Source organism: Chaetodon trifascialis, chromosome 22 (assembly GCF_039877785.1).
Source record: "Chaetodon trifascialis isolate fChaTrf1 chromosome 22, fChaTrf1.hap1, whole genome shotgun sequence".
Lineage (NCBI taxonomy): Eukaryota > Metazoa > Chordata > Actinopteri > Chaetodontiformes > Chaetodontidae > Chaetodon > Chaetodon trifascialis.
The window spans coordinates 10,128,178-10,143,859 of NC_092077.1; the positions used below are offsets into that span (position 1 = coordinate 10,128,178).

A 15,682-nucleotide genomic window follows, 5' to 3' on the forward strand; every position below is an offset into this window, starting at 1 on the left:
GGAGTTCTTAAGTGGTGTGTATCCATTTAAGAAAGAAGAGGGGAGTTTTATCCTGTTGTATTATTGACCTTGTAACATAGTGCCTTCACTAAGTCACATGAGCAGGAGGGGTGAAATGGACTATTTGCCATGTGAGTTTGACTTCATTCCAGCGCCTGTCCGCAGGCTCTAAAACTGAAACGATAAATGACTCCTTCGAGAGAGGCAAAGATGGGAGCATGGTTTTCACTTTAAAGACCCACTGCGAAGGTTCAAAGAGCTGATTTATCTGATAATCAACGTGTAATTCTGCTGAAACGTCCTAAGATTATGCACTTCAAACGTCGTCATAATTCTGACCTTTTTCTCAATGCTACAGCTTCCTCAAAATGACTGAATTACCTTTATAGCGATCTTCAAATGCAAGAACAAAGAACTTCTGACTGTTCTGCTCTGTGAAAGGTGTTATCTGAGGGTCAGTGAGTTTTCTTATGAGTAACACTGAAAGAGCCCATCCTCTCTAGAAAAATTACTGCATAGGTCGACTGTGCAGGTAATGTAGTAAAAAGACAGAGCAAACACAGTCTGCATAAGTGCGGGCCAAAATGTGGTAAAACATATAATATGGAATGTTAAAAATGTCAAAAGACAAAAAAAGTTCAATGTAGTTGAATTTTTTTATTGAAGAAACACAAAGAAAGAGAAACATTTCAAATCACTAATGCCCCACTCTCGCGCCCTTCATCTACATGAATCAAACACATACTGTATTCACTTTGTTCCATTTGGTACATTGGAAAGTGAGATTGGGTCCATACAACACGGCAAAGCTTTCACACATGACACACATACACAACAGCATTCACCAAGGCATTCAACAAAAAAAATGAATTTTCTCATAAATTCCATGAAACATGCTACTAGCCCTCTGTGTAGCATTTTGTTTTTATTGCACCCGATAACTGTGAATAAAGATGGATGACGTGTCCACAGATTTGAAGCTGAAATTTACAGGATACGAATGCTGCCATCTTGCACTGGTGACATTATTTGGAGCAGAATGCAGCCCAAACATGATGTTGCGCCTCCTTTAATACCATCAAATAACTATTTAATCCCAATATTATCATAGAAGGCTTGCACATACATCGCAATTTATTGACGTGTACTTTGATTTGCATGTCCCATCCCATGACCTATACTGCAGCTGGCCACCAGGGGGCGATTGAGGTGGTTTGGCTTCACTTCTGAGGAGCTGTCATGTCATCCATCTTTACACAACCATTCTTCGTACCCATTGTCGTAGCTTCCAATCATCTTCACAATGGCCTCACCGGTCTGAGTACGCCATATGAAGACGCTAAAGACATTACAGTCCATTTGAAGGTGACGATTGATGTTTAAAAACATTCCACACTGCAGTTTTTCACGCCATTCCTTCCGTCTTCACGCTCGGCCTATCCCACCATCCCCTTGTTTGTCGTCACTCGATGCCTCTTCCACTTATAAAACCACCAGCTCAGTGAAAATACGTAGAGCGCAAAGAATGCTGGGAAATCACACAGGAAAACAATGAAGAAGAACCCGGCAACTAAGAAGACACAGATTAGGAGTCGGGTGATGTGACTGAGGATGTATAACATGCTCCACCATATAAGACTATTGGACTCTTTTAATTTCTCAGAGGCTGGACTCAGATGTTTGGGACATGAGTGATTTGATCGATTAAAACTCTCCTTGTGGGCGACTGCACACCCCTCTATTTGTCTACCTGTCTCCTGACGGGTGACTGATCTTTCTTTGATTTGAGCGCAGATTTCCTGATGCTTTGGAGAGCTTTGGCCGGATTCAGTTGACAACCGCCCGCTCTGAGCGCCTACAATGGTGACGAGGCCTTGACTGAGATGAGCGCTTGAGTTTGCATCTGTCTGCGATTCTGAGAGAAAGTGAGCTTGTTCTGTTGTGGCGAGTGGCTGATTTCTTTCTTTCGGCGAGTGTTCATTGCTCTCAGACGCTGAGGTTTGCTCTAGACCTTGACAGAGACTTGGATTCGGATCGGATGGTAATTCTGTCAAGGAAAATACACCTGAATCAAAAGCATCATCGAAGTCTCTCTCATAAAGAAGATGGCAATCTCGTGTAACATCATGTATATCTGAAAGCTTGCCCCCCATTCCGTCAACAACATTTGCGTCTCTGTTCCAGGCCAGTACTTTCAGATCGAACACCTCTTCCCAAACCCCTCTGACCAAATCTTCTCCAAATCTTTCTATGAGCATCTCCTCCAATCCCGACTCTATCTCTTCAAGTGCTACAGTATTTTCGGCTATAATAGCTTTTGTTCCCTCTGACAATTTCTTATATTCAACACGTGGAGAGCTCTCAACTTCTGCTGACAACTCTTGTTCTTTCAATTGAGCTGGAGCCTTCTGCCTCTCCCCCTGAGGGATCCCCACATTACCCATCAACTCCCCCAGTGCTTCTATTTTCAGCTTTCCAGTACTCACCCTCTCATCTTTGTCTCTTTGACTCACATCCTCCTCTATTCTCTCTGATCTCTCAGGTTGGCATTGAGGTTCTGTTGAAGTGTTTTCCTTTGCAATGCCCTCCTTAACCGTAACTTCTTCTGGGCTCATTTCGTGGCCTACATCCTCTTTCTGACCCTTCATGTTATCCTGTGAATGAATCTGTCTCATTTCTACCACCTCCACAGGGCCTGGGTTGCATTTATCTGTTGGAAAAGGTCTGAATGGGTCTTGGACCTTTTTCATTTCCCTTGATTCCACCGTGTGTCTTGTCTGTGCTGATGGGTTTATTTCCTGTTGCTCCTGAATTTTTCCATCACAACTCAAGCATTTTCCTTCCTCTGACTGATTTGAGACTAAAATATCAACTGTTCCAGGTTTCGGTTCAGCATTCTCCTGTATCTGTGTCAGAATTGAGTCCTCCTCCTCTTTCTGAATGCACTGCTCTTCCCCTGCTTGGATTGGCCTTGATTGTTTATTATGTGCTTCTGAAATGACTAATGTGCTTCCGCTCTGCCGTGATGAATCCAGTTGTGAGGCTTCCTCATTTAACACCTGGATGATTTCCCCTTCTGCACTTATTCGTCTCTTTGTTTCTTCACCTGCACAATAGGAAAATTCCACCTCTGTCTTTCTGAATACCTGCAAGTCTTTATCATTTGATGCGACATCTTTGTTCTCTGAGTCCTCCCATTTCAAGTTGCGTGCCGTTACTTGGCTTTGCTTGAAATCTTCTTCACAAGCTTGGTTTGCCATGAATTCGTCGGCAGGTGACTGTGCAGGTCTTATTTCATTTTCATCGCTCTCATTCTCCTGCCAAGGATTTTCGCTGTTCTGGTTCAGCCTGAATTCCTCATCTTGCTTTTCATCTGCATACCTCTGGGAGATTTCACACTCCTCTGTTTTCTGTGGCCTAAATATCTCCTCTCCTGTAGATACTTTATTTTCCGTACAGCTATTCGCGATCCCTTCCTCCGCTCCCTGTCTGGATGTGGGAACGACAAACCTCTCCCCATGCTTTGTCCCCTGCCTGATTGTCCCCCTAAATGCCAGCGTGTCATCCATTTTATTGTGTGTGCTGCCTGTAACCTGCCCTTCCCTGCTGGAAGAAAGACCCTCAGCCAGCCTCGCTCCCTGTGAGATCCTATCAACAGCGCTGGCATTCTGAGACTCTGCCGTTGCTGTCATGTCTGTTGTCTCAGACTCCCCTGAGCTTGTTACCAAGTCAGCTGTGTGTGGCGTGAAGGGCTCATCTTCTCCTTTTCCTTCTGCTCCTCCTATTATCCCCTCTCTTTCTTGCACCCACGCCGCATGCTTGTGGCACTCAGCTGAACCGTCAACAGGGCCCTCGGACACAGGCGTTGCCCCCTCGAGGCTGAATTCCTGCGGAGTGTCTGTTACGGAGTTTGTCTCTGACCTTTGGGAGGCATCTTGTGCTGCTGTGTTGTCATATCTCTGGCTGCTGATGCATGCCTCTGCTGGCTGGTGGTCTGCAGTGTTCAAGGCAACATTAGCCAACGATGTTTCGCAAGTGCCTGCTGGCAGCAGCTGACATGCAGCTGAGGTGTGCGCTTGTAAGGTGGTGGGTGTATCCGCGCCCACCTGAAATTCATACTCTCGACTGCTTACCGCATACTGGATTTTGGGCTCTTTATCGTTTGAGGGAGACACTGACGCCGCTGTCTGCAGCCATTCCGACTCTGGAACGCCAGAATGGTCTGTACAGCTCGGCCCATTAAGAAACGCCTGCCATGCATCGCACACAGAGCTTTCTCTATCAGTGGTATCATCTGAACCGTTAAGAAAGGTCTCCCACATATCATTAACAGATGGTGTATCTTCTATATTTTCCGCTGCTGACAGGGTCATTTCAGCTCTCCCACTCCAGATGTCATCCATGTGATCAGTCCCCCACTGTTGGGAGGCGTCATTGTTCCAGTCCAGCGTAAGCAGAGGAATCTGGTGGTAGGTGAGCACCTGTGGGCTCTCGCTAGTTTGTTTCTTTTGGCATTTGTGGAGGAAGGCGGCAGAGTCACCCCACGGAGATGGCAAAGGCGGAGAAACTTTCTGGCAGTCGTCTGAGTCACGTGAAGAAGCCTTTGTTTGGGAGAGGCAGTCCTGCACGTGTGCCAGATGTGTTGCTCTGTGTCTGCTTTTATTGCTATCCACCTGTCAAAAAGGCCAAAGGTCAAACCAAGTGTTAACCCTTGAACTACTTGAAGTATAACCAGAGGATACCAGCGCGATGTTTTGTTAGCCTTAAGGGTCATCAGCCGAAAATGCTAATCTTGGCCTGATGACAAAAAATGAATATAATGACCCATTCACTGACTATTCTTTGATATGAAGCATTACCGCGATGATGCAATGTGTTGAAACAGCACTGCAACCTCCGCACATGAGTTTAGTTTTGTTTACATCATCAAATTTACTGCATGTTTACAAGCGGGTTGCATTTATTATTCATAGTTTGCACATGAGTGATTTGAGACACGAGCCCGAGTGTCAGGTGAGCTGACTTTTCATATCCTGGGTCTCTCAGAGCACTGTGCAGTATGACATCCTGCTCTGGCTGCTGTAACTTTCACACATCATATCTACACTTTATATCTGCAGCTCGACACATGGTGCTTGTGTGACCAGAGATGTTGTTATTTTTTTTTCCCCAGACTTCAAAAAGAGTCTGTCAAAAAGATCAAATGAGCCTCACCAGCGGTTTGTGTTCTTTGCCGGATAGCAACGATTGTATCTCTGCGCTGTCCATCATCTTTCTGTCCGCCTCCTCTACTTTATCTGTGGCCTCTGCTCCTGCCAAAAACAAAAGCACAAGGGTCAAAGTGTGCTTGCACACTTAAACATTCATGTCCATGTACGCGTGCATACACATGTAAACATCAAGTATACACACCTGCAACAGCTGTACATGTGCTACTGGTGTCCCTGGTCTTTTCCTCTGCACTTCCCCTCCTGTGGTTCAAAAGTACAAATAACACTACATATGCTTTACAGTGTTTTAAACACAGATTCATTTAAAACATGCGGATTTGTTTCAACAAGTATTTAACAAAATGCTGCAAATATTCAAATATTCTTTGTGCTGTTCTATAATATATGTTAAAAAAAGATGAGCAAATGATCGCATTCTGTTTTATTCGTGCTTCATCAACATTTTTGGAGTCAGGGTTGTAGAATGGAGATTATACTTTGTTTTCTTCTTCATCTGGCCTGTGCTGTAATAGCAGCAGTACTGGCCCTGCTGTGATTATGTTATACAGCAAGAGGTGTACACAAATAGCTCTGATCCTTGTTTCCATGCAGACAGCATGTACCTGTTCCAGCATCCTTTGAAAATGACTCATTTTCAATTTTTGTAATGTGTTTATCTGCTGTGTGATCACATTTCCATAACATCCACAGCAGCAAGTCAGACCACATCATGCACACGTGCACATTAAGGCCCTACCATTCCTAAAGAAGAAAGAAAAGAAGAAGAGGAAGAAGAAAAGCTATTTGTGAATCGGTGTCGAGGAGGATAAAGCGAGGATATCTGACTTCCCTTGCTGTGGTGAGACGTCATGGAAATCTGCAAGGACACCTGACCTTAAATGGTCAATATGTGTTCCACAGTCCAAACATCCATTACTGCAAAGTTATATAACAGCTTAGTGTAAACACACAATGGCCCGGCCGGCAGGCAATGCCAGCATGTGCTTCCACCTAATGAGACGAGCTGCGCAGCTTAGACACTCACACTGTGTCAAATTTCAAAATTTCCTCGCCCAGAAAATAACAGTTATTTCTTGTCTGTTCAGTTCTGCCTGGTGAGAACATGTAATGGCTTTATTTCTATGAAAAGTTCATACTGATAGATCCAAATATCCTCCATTTTACTTGAATAGTGATTACTCTGTAGTGACATCTCATGATGACACTGGGCGGTGACGCGGCTTCCTTCAGCAGAGGCATGTTTAAAAAAAGACTCAGCATCAGATTCTCTCACCTGCTAGCCTTGAGGCAGCTCCTTTTGCTCTTGGAGCTGGCACTCTCCTCTTGCACATGAGGCCCGTGCTCGTTTACATGTCCTGTCTGGTGGCAGAACAGCACATAGTTCATTTCCTTGTTATTAGCCCAAAACGTGCCCACTGGAGTGTCATAACGCAGACAGAGCTCCACTCTGGTCCCCTCTCTCTTGAGGGGAGGAACCAGGGTGTACTTGAAGGTAAACCTGTCGGTTTTCCTGTCACTGGATCCAGGCACGTACTCCGCCGCCAGGTCAAAGCAGCTCGCCCAGCGATCCAGGGTCATCCGGGCGTAAACGGACTTACTGTAGCAGAGGTTGACCACCCTGACGGTGCCACGGATTGTGGTGGTTCCCGGGAGGAGCTCGATGCTTTCCAGCTCCACCATCTGTGCCTGGAGCCTGCGGTCCAGCTCCTCTGGGGACGAGGGGACTGTAAACAGACAGGACATGTAGAACTCCTCCAAGGGACGGGTTGCCTCCCTCTCAGGGGGCAGGCTGACTTCTGACTCTGTCGCTTCAGCATTGTCAAACTCCTTCACTGACACCAGGTTGAGGCCAAATGCGTCGGCAAATGACACCTTCCTCCTAATGGCCAGCAGGGGCTCCGGTTCAGACTCCTCATCCGTTTCCTCGTCCGTAGTGGAACCCACAGGGGATGAGGCCTCCATGCCTCCCTCCTCCTGCTCCGCACTCTTTTCCTGCTCCTCCTCCTTCACCATCACCCCGTCCTCTTTCCAGGGTTGGATGTACAGAGCCTCCATAATGCGCAGTGGGCTGAGAGGCAGCTGTCTGCCCGTCCTGCCTTCTGTCTGGCTTGAAGGGTGGCACAGACCAGAGTGCCCCTAGCCTGGCTGCAGTGACACTGTAGAAGGGAGAGTGGGGAAGAGGACGTGACTTGACAGATGGAGTTCGGTTACAGCTGAACATTGTGAGTCTTAGCCAGGCCTATTAATAGGACACATATAACCAGACCAGGGCAGGGCAGTTATCCTCTCAGTTATCCTCGCACAATATGTTCGCTAGTTGCAAAATGAAACTATAGCTTTAATAAAGAAAAACTGGTGCGCAAACAAGGCTGTATTGGAAGTGTGTTGACTGGGTGTCTTTATTTTTCTCCTTTAAATGTGAAAACGTTCCAAAATCCAAACTGGCAGTCGGCATTTTAACTTTTCTGTCCTTGGTGTGAATTTAGACGAGAGTGTGACATTATTTTAAGGCCATGCACTTACCTGTGAGCAGAAACTTTAACTGTTTATAGGTGTTTTACTGTATATCCCAGTACTCAGTGTTTGATCTAATCTGTGCACATCAACATACATCTGGACAGCTTTCAGCTAGATTTAGATGGAGCTTCTGTCAGGATTTGCTCAAGTGAAAGCTTACTTTTATTTGCTTTACCTGGACAATGAATAAAAATGCAGCAGCCATTCTTACCACCCTGGACAGATACACATATTGCTCTGATTTAAAGTTTGGATTCCTTTTCAACTATTAATTGCTTAAAAAGTCTGTTTTAAAGTCTGAAAAATGCACATGGAGAAAATTTCTAATCGATGTTTTCTTCATGGATGGCAATGTCAGTGGATCCTCCACTGTGCTGCTGACTGAAATATCTCAGCAGCTGTCGGTTGGATTGCCATTAAATTTGCATTGAGGTCCACCTCTGAATGAAGGACTCTGGTGATGCCCTGACTTTTCATCTAGCGCCCTCATCAGGTCAAATTTTTACATTTGTCATATATTTTGGTGTTGCGCCGAATACTACAACTGACATTCCCATCATCCTCAACCGCACTTCCTGCTTAAGGCAAACCAGCAAATGTCTTGGTGAACACAGTCAACATCAATGTGAACATTAGCATGTTAGCATTTAGCTCAAAGTACCGCTGTGCTTTGGTTCAGCTTCACAGAGCTGTCCTTGCAGCTGTTTGACCACTCAGGTTGCTAAACACTAGAAATGCTGCAATAGAGAGAACTGACATAACGTTGTGAAGTAGGATGCTGCTGTGAGAAGAGCTGCAGCTGAAGAGCCACAAATTAAGCACTTCCAGCCCATCTGCAAGTACTGAAGCAGCCTCAAGACACGCCACCGTACCTGCTGCAGGGGGGCTGATTCTGACCTGCAGGTGCAGGCAGTGAAAACAAAGATAATTTCCCTGTTGAGATCAATTATGTCTCAAATGATGATTAGTTCTATCACTGTGCTTGAAAGGCCTCTGTTGAGTGAGCAGTGGCATCTGGATTGAGTATCTACGGATCCTCTCGTATTATTGTCAGTGGAGGCAGCCTTCATTTTTGAGGTTCAGTGCATCTTGGAATAGAAGATTGAAGATTATTCTTCTCTTTGTCGCAGTTTGTGCGTGTGTGTGTGTGTGTGTGCCACCGTCTCAGATGGGAAGTTCGACTAATCCTTGATATGCTGTGTAACTATACCCCAAAATCCAGTTTATCTTGTAAATAGACTTTAGCGTTGGTTATACAATCCCTCACAGGTAGGTGAGCAGGTTTCTGTCCTCAAAGGACCCTTTGTACTTCGTTTTGAAGCCAAAGAAGTTCTCTTTTTACTTTTCATTTCAGTTTTGCTCTTTAAATAGTATCAGTTTCTCTTTTACAGCTTGTGTAAAGGCAGATATAAATTACCAAGTGCTACGAATGCTATCTATTAATCAATTTAGGATTTTAAAATTCCATCAACAGTCTATAATAACAAAACAATCTAACATTTTTAAGTGTTACTCTGTTCACATTTAGAAAGGAAATGGTCCAAATATCAGGGACAGCTCACACAGCAAGCTGCTGATAAGAGAAATGAGCTGAATCAGCACCTCTTTAGCAATCTTAACAAAAATGTGTTTGCTCCTGTCGACCCTTTGAATTTACAACAGAGGACAACTTGTACGTCTAATGCATATCAGTAGATGGCACTATGTGATCAGACTAAAGCACGTCAGATTAGGCTGCACCTCAGCCAACTGAGTTTGCATTTTCAAGTTGCACTTCCTCAGTGACAATGAGTTCCAAGTGCGCAGATAGTGTCGGAGAAAAAAAAATTCAACACGGAGGGAAATGAGAGACAAAACGGCTCCCCATGTCTCATTTCCAGTCTATTGTCTTATGTATTGCGCTGCACAGGTTGTTATTACAGTTGACCGGTAGGTGGCAGCACACCACCACAATTCCGTGATACCTGCTTTCTCTCCCCATCCTCATCACCTCCCAGATGTTGTCTCCTCCTGCTTATATTTGTTGGATTGTGTTTAAAATAGCAAATAGTATATGTAACACGGACAAAAACGCAATAAGCTAATGGACTAATATCATTGCAAAGTCGTCAATATGATATGCTTGCCCCATATTTTCAGCTACTTCAGCTCTTGTTTATTACCACATGAAATAGAAATAGAAACTTTTTTTTTTCTTTTCTTTTTTTTTTTTTTTAAAGTTGGGCCAGATTTAGGACATTTTAGATGTACTGTATGGCTCCAGTGCAGCATATTCCATTCTGGTCCACCAAATTTGGGAACAAGCACTAGAGCTTTACCCGTAATATTAATATTAACAATAATAATTATGAATGAGATGTCGAGAATTTTGTTTTAAGTCAATAATAATAATAATAATAAATCTCCGCTTTATTAATGCAATTTAAATTCACACTGACACACGAGTAATGTGACACGGGCTGCAAAACTGTGTTTCTCTCATTAAAAGACAAAACAAATACAAGCTATCATCCACGCACAAAACACACCTCTCACCATCAGTCATTCGTGATATAAATATCATATAAGAAACAGCATTTTAAAATGTTGACAGCGGGGAGAATGAAACCAGACACACTTCTCGACTCTCTTACATGTTTAAAAACTTGCCCCCCCACCATTTCTCTTCTTCAGCTGATAATAATCTGGTCATTCATTTCTTGACCGTGAACGTCTCATCGGTTTGAAATGAAAGAAGAAGAAAAGAAAGAGGAGGCAGAATTAAAGCAAACCTTTTTTAACTGCAGCTCAGTGTGCGACTGGCTTCGGATCTACTATTAAATGAATTAATAGGCTAAATTACCTTGTGAAGGTGTGACAGAATGGGTAAGAAAAATTCCTTCAGTCAAACTGTGCATCTTAATATATCTTCTTTTGCAAATGAAGTATTTATTCAGCAGTGATTTTATTTGATGACATTTAGAATAGTTTGTCATTAAATTTCGTATTTCTATAATAACAATAATGATAATCATTTGAAAGATATTTACAGTTTCAGGTTCCCCATTTTAACAAGTAGTGTCTGCATATTTTCGTGCGTACACACACTTGCAGACAACCTTTGTAGATCTATTTTTTTCTCTGCAAACTGATGACTGAACGAGGCGCGTCTAAAATGGATTTAACATTTAAGGCTAATTTAAAATGTGTGACCAAAAGTGCCACAACTGACGCTGAACGCACAGCTCTGCCTCGGAGGATGCTGCAGCTCCGCTCTATTTTGTTCCCTGGCGATGATATTTACACTATTACACAAATGTTTATCTTGAATTTCGCACCGATGTGATTCCTCCGCTTTAATTTTCACATACATTTCCTTCATCCGACAGGAAGGACATAGAAGTTCTTGCAGAAATATCTTTAAGATTCGTGAGGAGGAAAGTATATTTGACGTCACTCTGTGATCGGTGTTATTGGAAAATTTCAGGGGCATTACGGGAATAAATATAGTTTTTTATATATATATAGTTCCCAGGAGCGGATGTATTTGCAATAAAGCAACTTCTTGGTAATCTTTATATGATCACAAGTGACTCAGACAGAGCAACCGGCGCACATCCTTCGATCGGAGGGACCGTCCGGTTACCGGTTCAAGCTCCAAAAACAACAACGTGGGACAATCGTGGACACTTCCTGCCACAAGACGCCGAAGACAGCCTGAGACCGTGAAACGTTCGGAAAATAGGAAACAAACTTTTCCCAAACCACTTTTCTTGTTGTGGCCGTTGTTTAGATAGCAGGTGGCACACGGGGTCGCAGTACGCCCAAAAATAACAACACACACCTCCGCGCACAAGCAAGTGCCTCCCCTGGGGGGGGTGGGGGGTCGGCGGAGGAGGAGGAGGAGGGAGGGGGGTTCTAGTCCCAAATATACTTGCTTGCTGGGATACAGCTTGATGTGTGTTTGAATCGTAACGAAAAAAAAAAGAAAAAAAAACAAGCCGCGTCTTCCTCGCATTGCGCGTCATTCAAACAGGACTCGGTGTACTGCTTTTCCCTCTGTTGCATTAGTAATAACAGCGGCGCTGACGGGAGACAGCAGGAGAGAGTGTATGTGTGTGTGTGCGTGTGTGTGCGTCTCCGACAGCGGTGCCCAGCGGAGGAATATTTGAGCTTTTTATTTACTCTGCAGCTTGTTGTTCATTTTCTCCGCGTTATGGTGAACTTGGACAGTCACGTGTGAAGGTCTGCGCGAGTGTAGAGGACCACGACTTCTCGCCCGGCGTGTCCCTTTGACTTTACCGTGAGGGGAAATATACCTGCCATTTTTTTTTTCCTGGTAAGTTTTTCTGCCCAACAGCTTATTTCTGTCCGCACGCTTTGACTTTTTTTTTCTCCAACTGCTCTGTCCACTGCACTTGAATTAGGAAGTGGTCCGCCGGCCACAAACTTTGTCCTGTGTTGTCTCGCGCTTTGCAACTTGACTTGCAACGTTCTTATTTCCACGTTGCGCGCGGGCTTGTTGTGCTTTTTAATTAGCGAGCAGCTGTTAACGTGTCTCACCTCGCGGACTGTTCGGCTTGTTCGTGTGAGGAGCTTCAGCGCTGCCCAGGCTTTGCCTCCACGCTGACTTTTCTAAAGCCGACTTATTGTTTCCCCGCGTGCACGTTGTTTCAACCTCAATTTCTAAACGCATCCAAATTTTAATGTGCCACCTCGTGATTAATGACGCATCTGAAAAGTAATGTTAAAGCGCGTGCTGTCCATACATGTGCTGAATTCGGCTCTGTTATATTGTTAACTGCCTTTGTAGATTTCTATTTAATTCATCCGCGCCTTTGACGACATATCACATTTTATTTGCATAGTGGAAGCTATATTACTGTCTGGTGTTTGCTGTAATCTATTGGTTCTTGCGATATTGTACTTATTTATAATAAAAACTGAAGTAAGCAGTGAATTAATTGTGTGTAGTACAACTCGTTATAGATGTATCACATTAATTTGTCTTGTTTATCAAATGGCATCACTGCTGTCTTTAAAATTCCTTCAGTGTTGCAGATGTGGTTTTATCACCTTTGACACAGGGCTTGGCTGTAGCGTTTTTCCAGCAGTAGCCATGTTTGTAAAAAATAAAATGCAAGTAGATTTAAAGCATAGATTTAAAGTAGAATTGTCAATGCCTTATCTGCATGATCAATATCTGCCTGATCAATATCTGTGATTAGCAGCGCCTTACCTTGCTCCATTTTTTATATTCCATGTTTTTTTCCTTGTCCAGAATGAAACAAACAGGGAAGCTGGTAGCATATCATTTTTCATAATGATTAACCTCAAATTCTAGCTAATGAACCTAAAGCTCATAAAAGCTTCTGCTTAGTTCCTCTGTCTCACTCTCTGTGTCTCGCCGCTGTTCTCGTGCAATCACTGTGGCCCAAAAAAATCAATAGATGTCACTTCTTTTTTTTTTTTTTTGGGTAAAGAAAGGCTAACAAGGTAGTGGGAGCCGCTGAACTCTCCAGGCCTGTCCTCTGATCAGCTTTCACCCCTGGATTAGCTGGATCGACCCTCCTTGTTCAAGCCGCAGGGTGCACAGGTGTTCCCTCCTCAGTTATGCAGGTGTGGGCCAGTTCCCCCCTCACTCAGCAGCTCTCACTCTTCAAAGGCCAGGCGGCAATAAATGCCCCTTGTGAAATATGTCAGCGACAGTGCACAATCGGCCCCTTTGTTGGAGTGCCCCTGTAATTATTTCTCAGAGCATGTTTAAAACAGTCCACGCTCTCTTGTTTGCTTGTTGGCGGGGTGGTGCATGCATGCAGGGTCACTTGATTTAGTAAAACAGGATGCTTGCCCCCCCCCCAAAAGGAAAAGGAGAGCTGCCTTGCTATTAGTCTCCCTCCAAGACTGACCATTGTTAGGAGCAGCGCACTTATTACCCCGGCTCTCCCCACTCTGCGTCCATTTTTTGATTGCTGCATTCATCATCGGGCGGTCGTGCTCCACATTATGGTAATAGGAAAATGAATGTCCTCCACAGGATTAATGTGTATACCCTGTCATACGTTTCAATCATTTATCAAAATTAAGATTCAGCTTTCAGCTCAGCGGACACCGGTTGATGCCTGATTTTTATCTTCGATGTGGAAATTGTTGCTTCCAGCTGGGCTGAAGGAGAAAAGGCTTTGCAACTGCGTTTGTCATTCTGGGAGTCCTGTGGAAACTTAGGGCGCCGTCGCTGGGAATGCTGCTCACACTGCAGGAGAGGTGCGAATAGAAAAAGTCCAGAAAGTGGCTCTCATGCACAGATCCCATCAATTCTGTTTTGAGCCATGCTTCTTCTAAGGCAATGAAACACATGCTCACTTTTGGATTAGCTTATGAAAAGCACCGTCGCCCATCCCCCCAGCACCTCCGTGATGAAACAGACTGCTCGCTCAACCCTTGAGGTGTTGCTGCATTTGGGGGAGACATGGCTAAGAAAATCACGGGAGCGCTGCACCAGCCTCACTTTTCTAAACATCTTACCGAGCTCACCCACGTAACCCACGCAGTTTTCACGTGTAAACTGACTTTGGCGCCGTTCCTAAGCTTAAATGCAATTAAATGGCAAACGTTCAGGTTTTATCCCCGCTAACTTCATAGAAATGTTTCCATGACAACCTCCATGCAAGTTAAAGCAACCACAAGTGATCAAGTCCCTTTTTTTTTTTCCCCCTCCCACTTCGGTTCCCTCCTCCCCCTCCCTCTCCAAGAGTGGAATTTGTGTTGACAGTTTTGGCCTTTAATGGCACTTTTGTGCCGCTCAAAAGTATTTGTTTACCAGGATCATATGCTGCAAGCTGTCAGAGTCGGAGAGATTGACTTCTTAAGATAAAAGAGTGCATTACATGCTTAAGAGGCCACCCTTTCGCACTGTAATTATCCACATCACAGTAATGATGTTTTGTGTGCCACAGTTACTAAGAGTCTTGAGACAGCTCAGACTTTTTTAGTTACGCTCCGGGTCACTTCTTAAGCCCGACTCGACGCTGTGGCGAGCGAGAGACGTTGTGACTCCTTGGCCGGAGAAAGCCGTGCAGGGTGGGGTCAGGGGATGAGGATTAGAAAGGAGATTGCAGGCTGCCCACACAAGGCCGAGCTAAGAGCTATCTGAGGAGGCAGCGCTTTTTTTTCGGTCGGGCCTTTTGTTTCATGTCAGCTCACAGTCCAACGCAGAATTTGTTTGAGTTTATTTTCATGGGTTTTTAATGTGTGTTTGGCCAGGTTATAAAGGCCATGCGGTTATGTATTTACTCACTGAAACAATCAAGTGTCAAATATGCCTTGCAAAGATTGTTTTGATAATATCACCCCCCCCCCCCCCCCCCAAAGGATTGTAAAGCCACAAACAAATGACCTAACTTTCACAAGCCGAGTAGCTTTTGGCTGCCGTGCGCAGCCACACAGCGTGTCAGATTCTGAAACAAACATTCGGGTTTGTGTACACAGTGCTTCTTTAAAGCGGTGTAAAATAATTTATGCCTTTTCATAAAGTTTGGAGTTCACCTCTCGGCACCGTAGCCTTGACCTTGTAGTTAATAGTCCCCCGTTGAGCTTGGCCTGTAACACTAGCTGACCTGTCAGTCTGTTTATCCAATAAACTATGCGCTCGTTTGAATCGCAGCACACCGACAGCAGCCGCAGACCTTGCTGTTTTTTTTTTTTTATTTTTTCCCCCCTCTTTCCTTCCTTGTTGAGTTAACAATTGCATGTTTACTCGCTGGTCAGTGTGGTGTGAAGGCACGACGGCTTTTATTCAAGTCACGGTCAGATGGACAGTGTCCTGGTGTGAAGAAATGTGTTGGGTTTTTGGGTCTTGCCCGGGATTAAAGATAGAGGGTCACTCGTGGTAAAAGGCAAGGTCAGCGCTGCTCTGACCGCACTCAGCCGTCAGCCTGTCATTCGCAAACAGTCGA

The 15,682-nt window shown here is 44.4% G+C and overlaps 1 protein-coding gene across 1 annotated transcript; it reads right to left on the bottom strand.

The window, feature by feature from the left end:
* Window positions 1-1,332: 1,332 nt before the first annotated feature.
* LOC139350679 (uncharacterized) lies at window positions 1,333-7,205 on the bottom strand. The gene is made up of 4 exons (XM_070992200.1): window positions 6,505-7,205; window positions 5,413-5,471; window positions 5,215-5,312; window positions 1,333-4,673 (listed from the first exon to the last, which is right to left on the bottom strand). The coding sequence occupies exons 1-4, from the start codon at window positions 7,191-7,193 to the stop codon at window positions 1,437-1,439; spliced, it is 4,083 nt and encodes a 1,360-aa protein (XP_070848301.1). The 5' UTR covers window positions 7,194-7,205; the 3' UTR covers window positions 1,333-1,436.
* Window positions 7,206-15,682: the final 8,477 nt, after the last annotated feature.

Coding starts and splice junctions, on each gene's coding strand:
- LOC139350679 (XM_070992200.1), bottom strand. CDS start 7,193: ATGGAGGCCTCATCCCCTGTGGGTTCCACTACGGACGAGGAAACGGAT. Junction 5,472..6,504: donor AGCTGCCTCAAGGCTAGCAG/GTGAGAGAATCT, acceptor TTTGAACCACAG/GAGGGGAAGTGCAGAGGAAA. Junction 5,313..5,412: donor CACATGTACAGCTGTTGCAG/GTGTGTATACTT, acceptor TGTTTTTGGCAG/GAGCAGAGGCCACAGATAAA.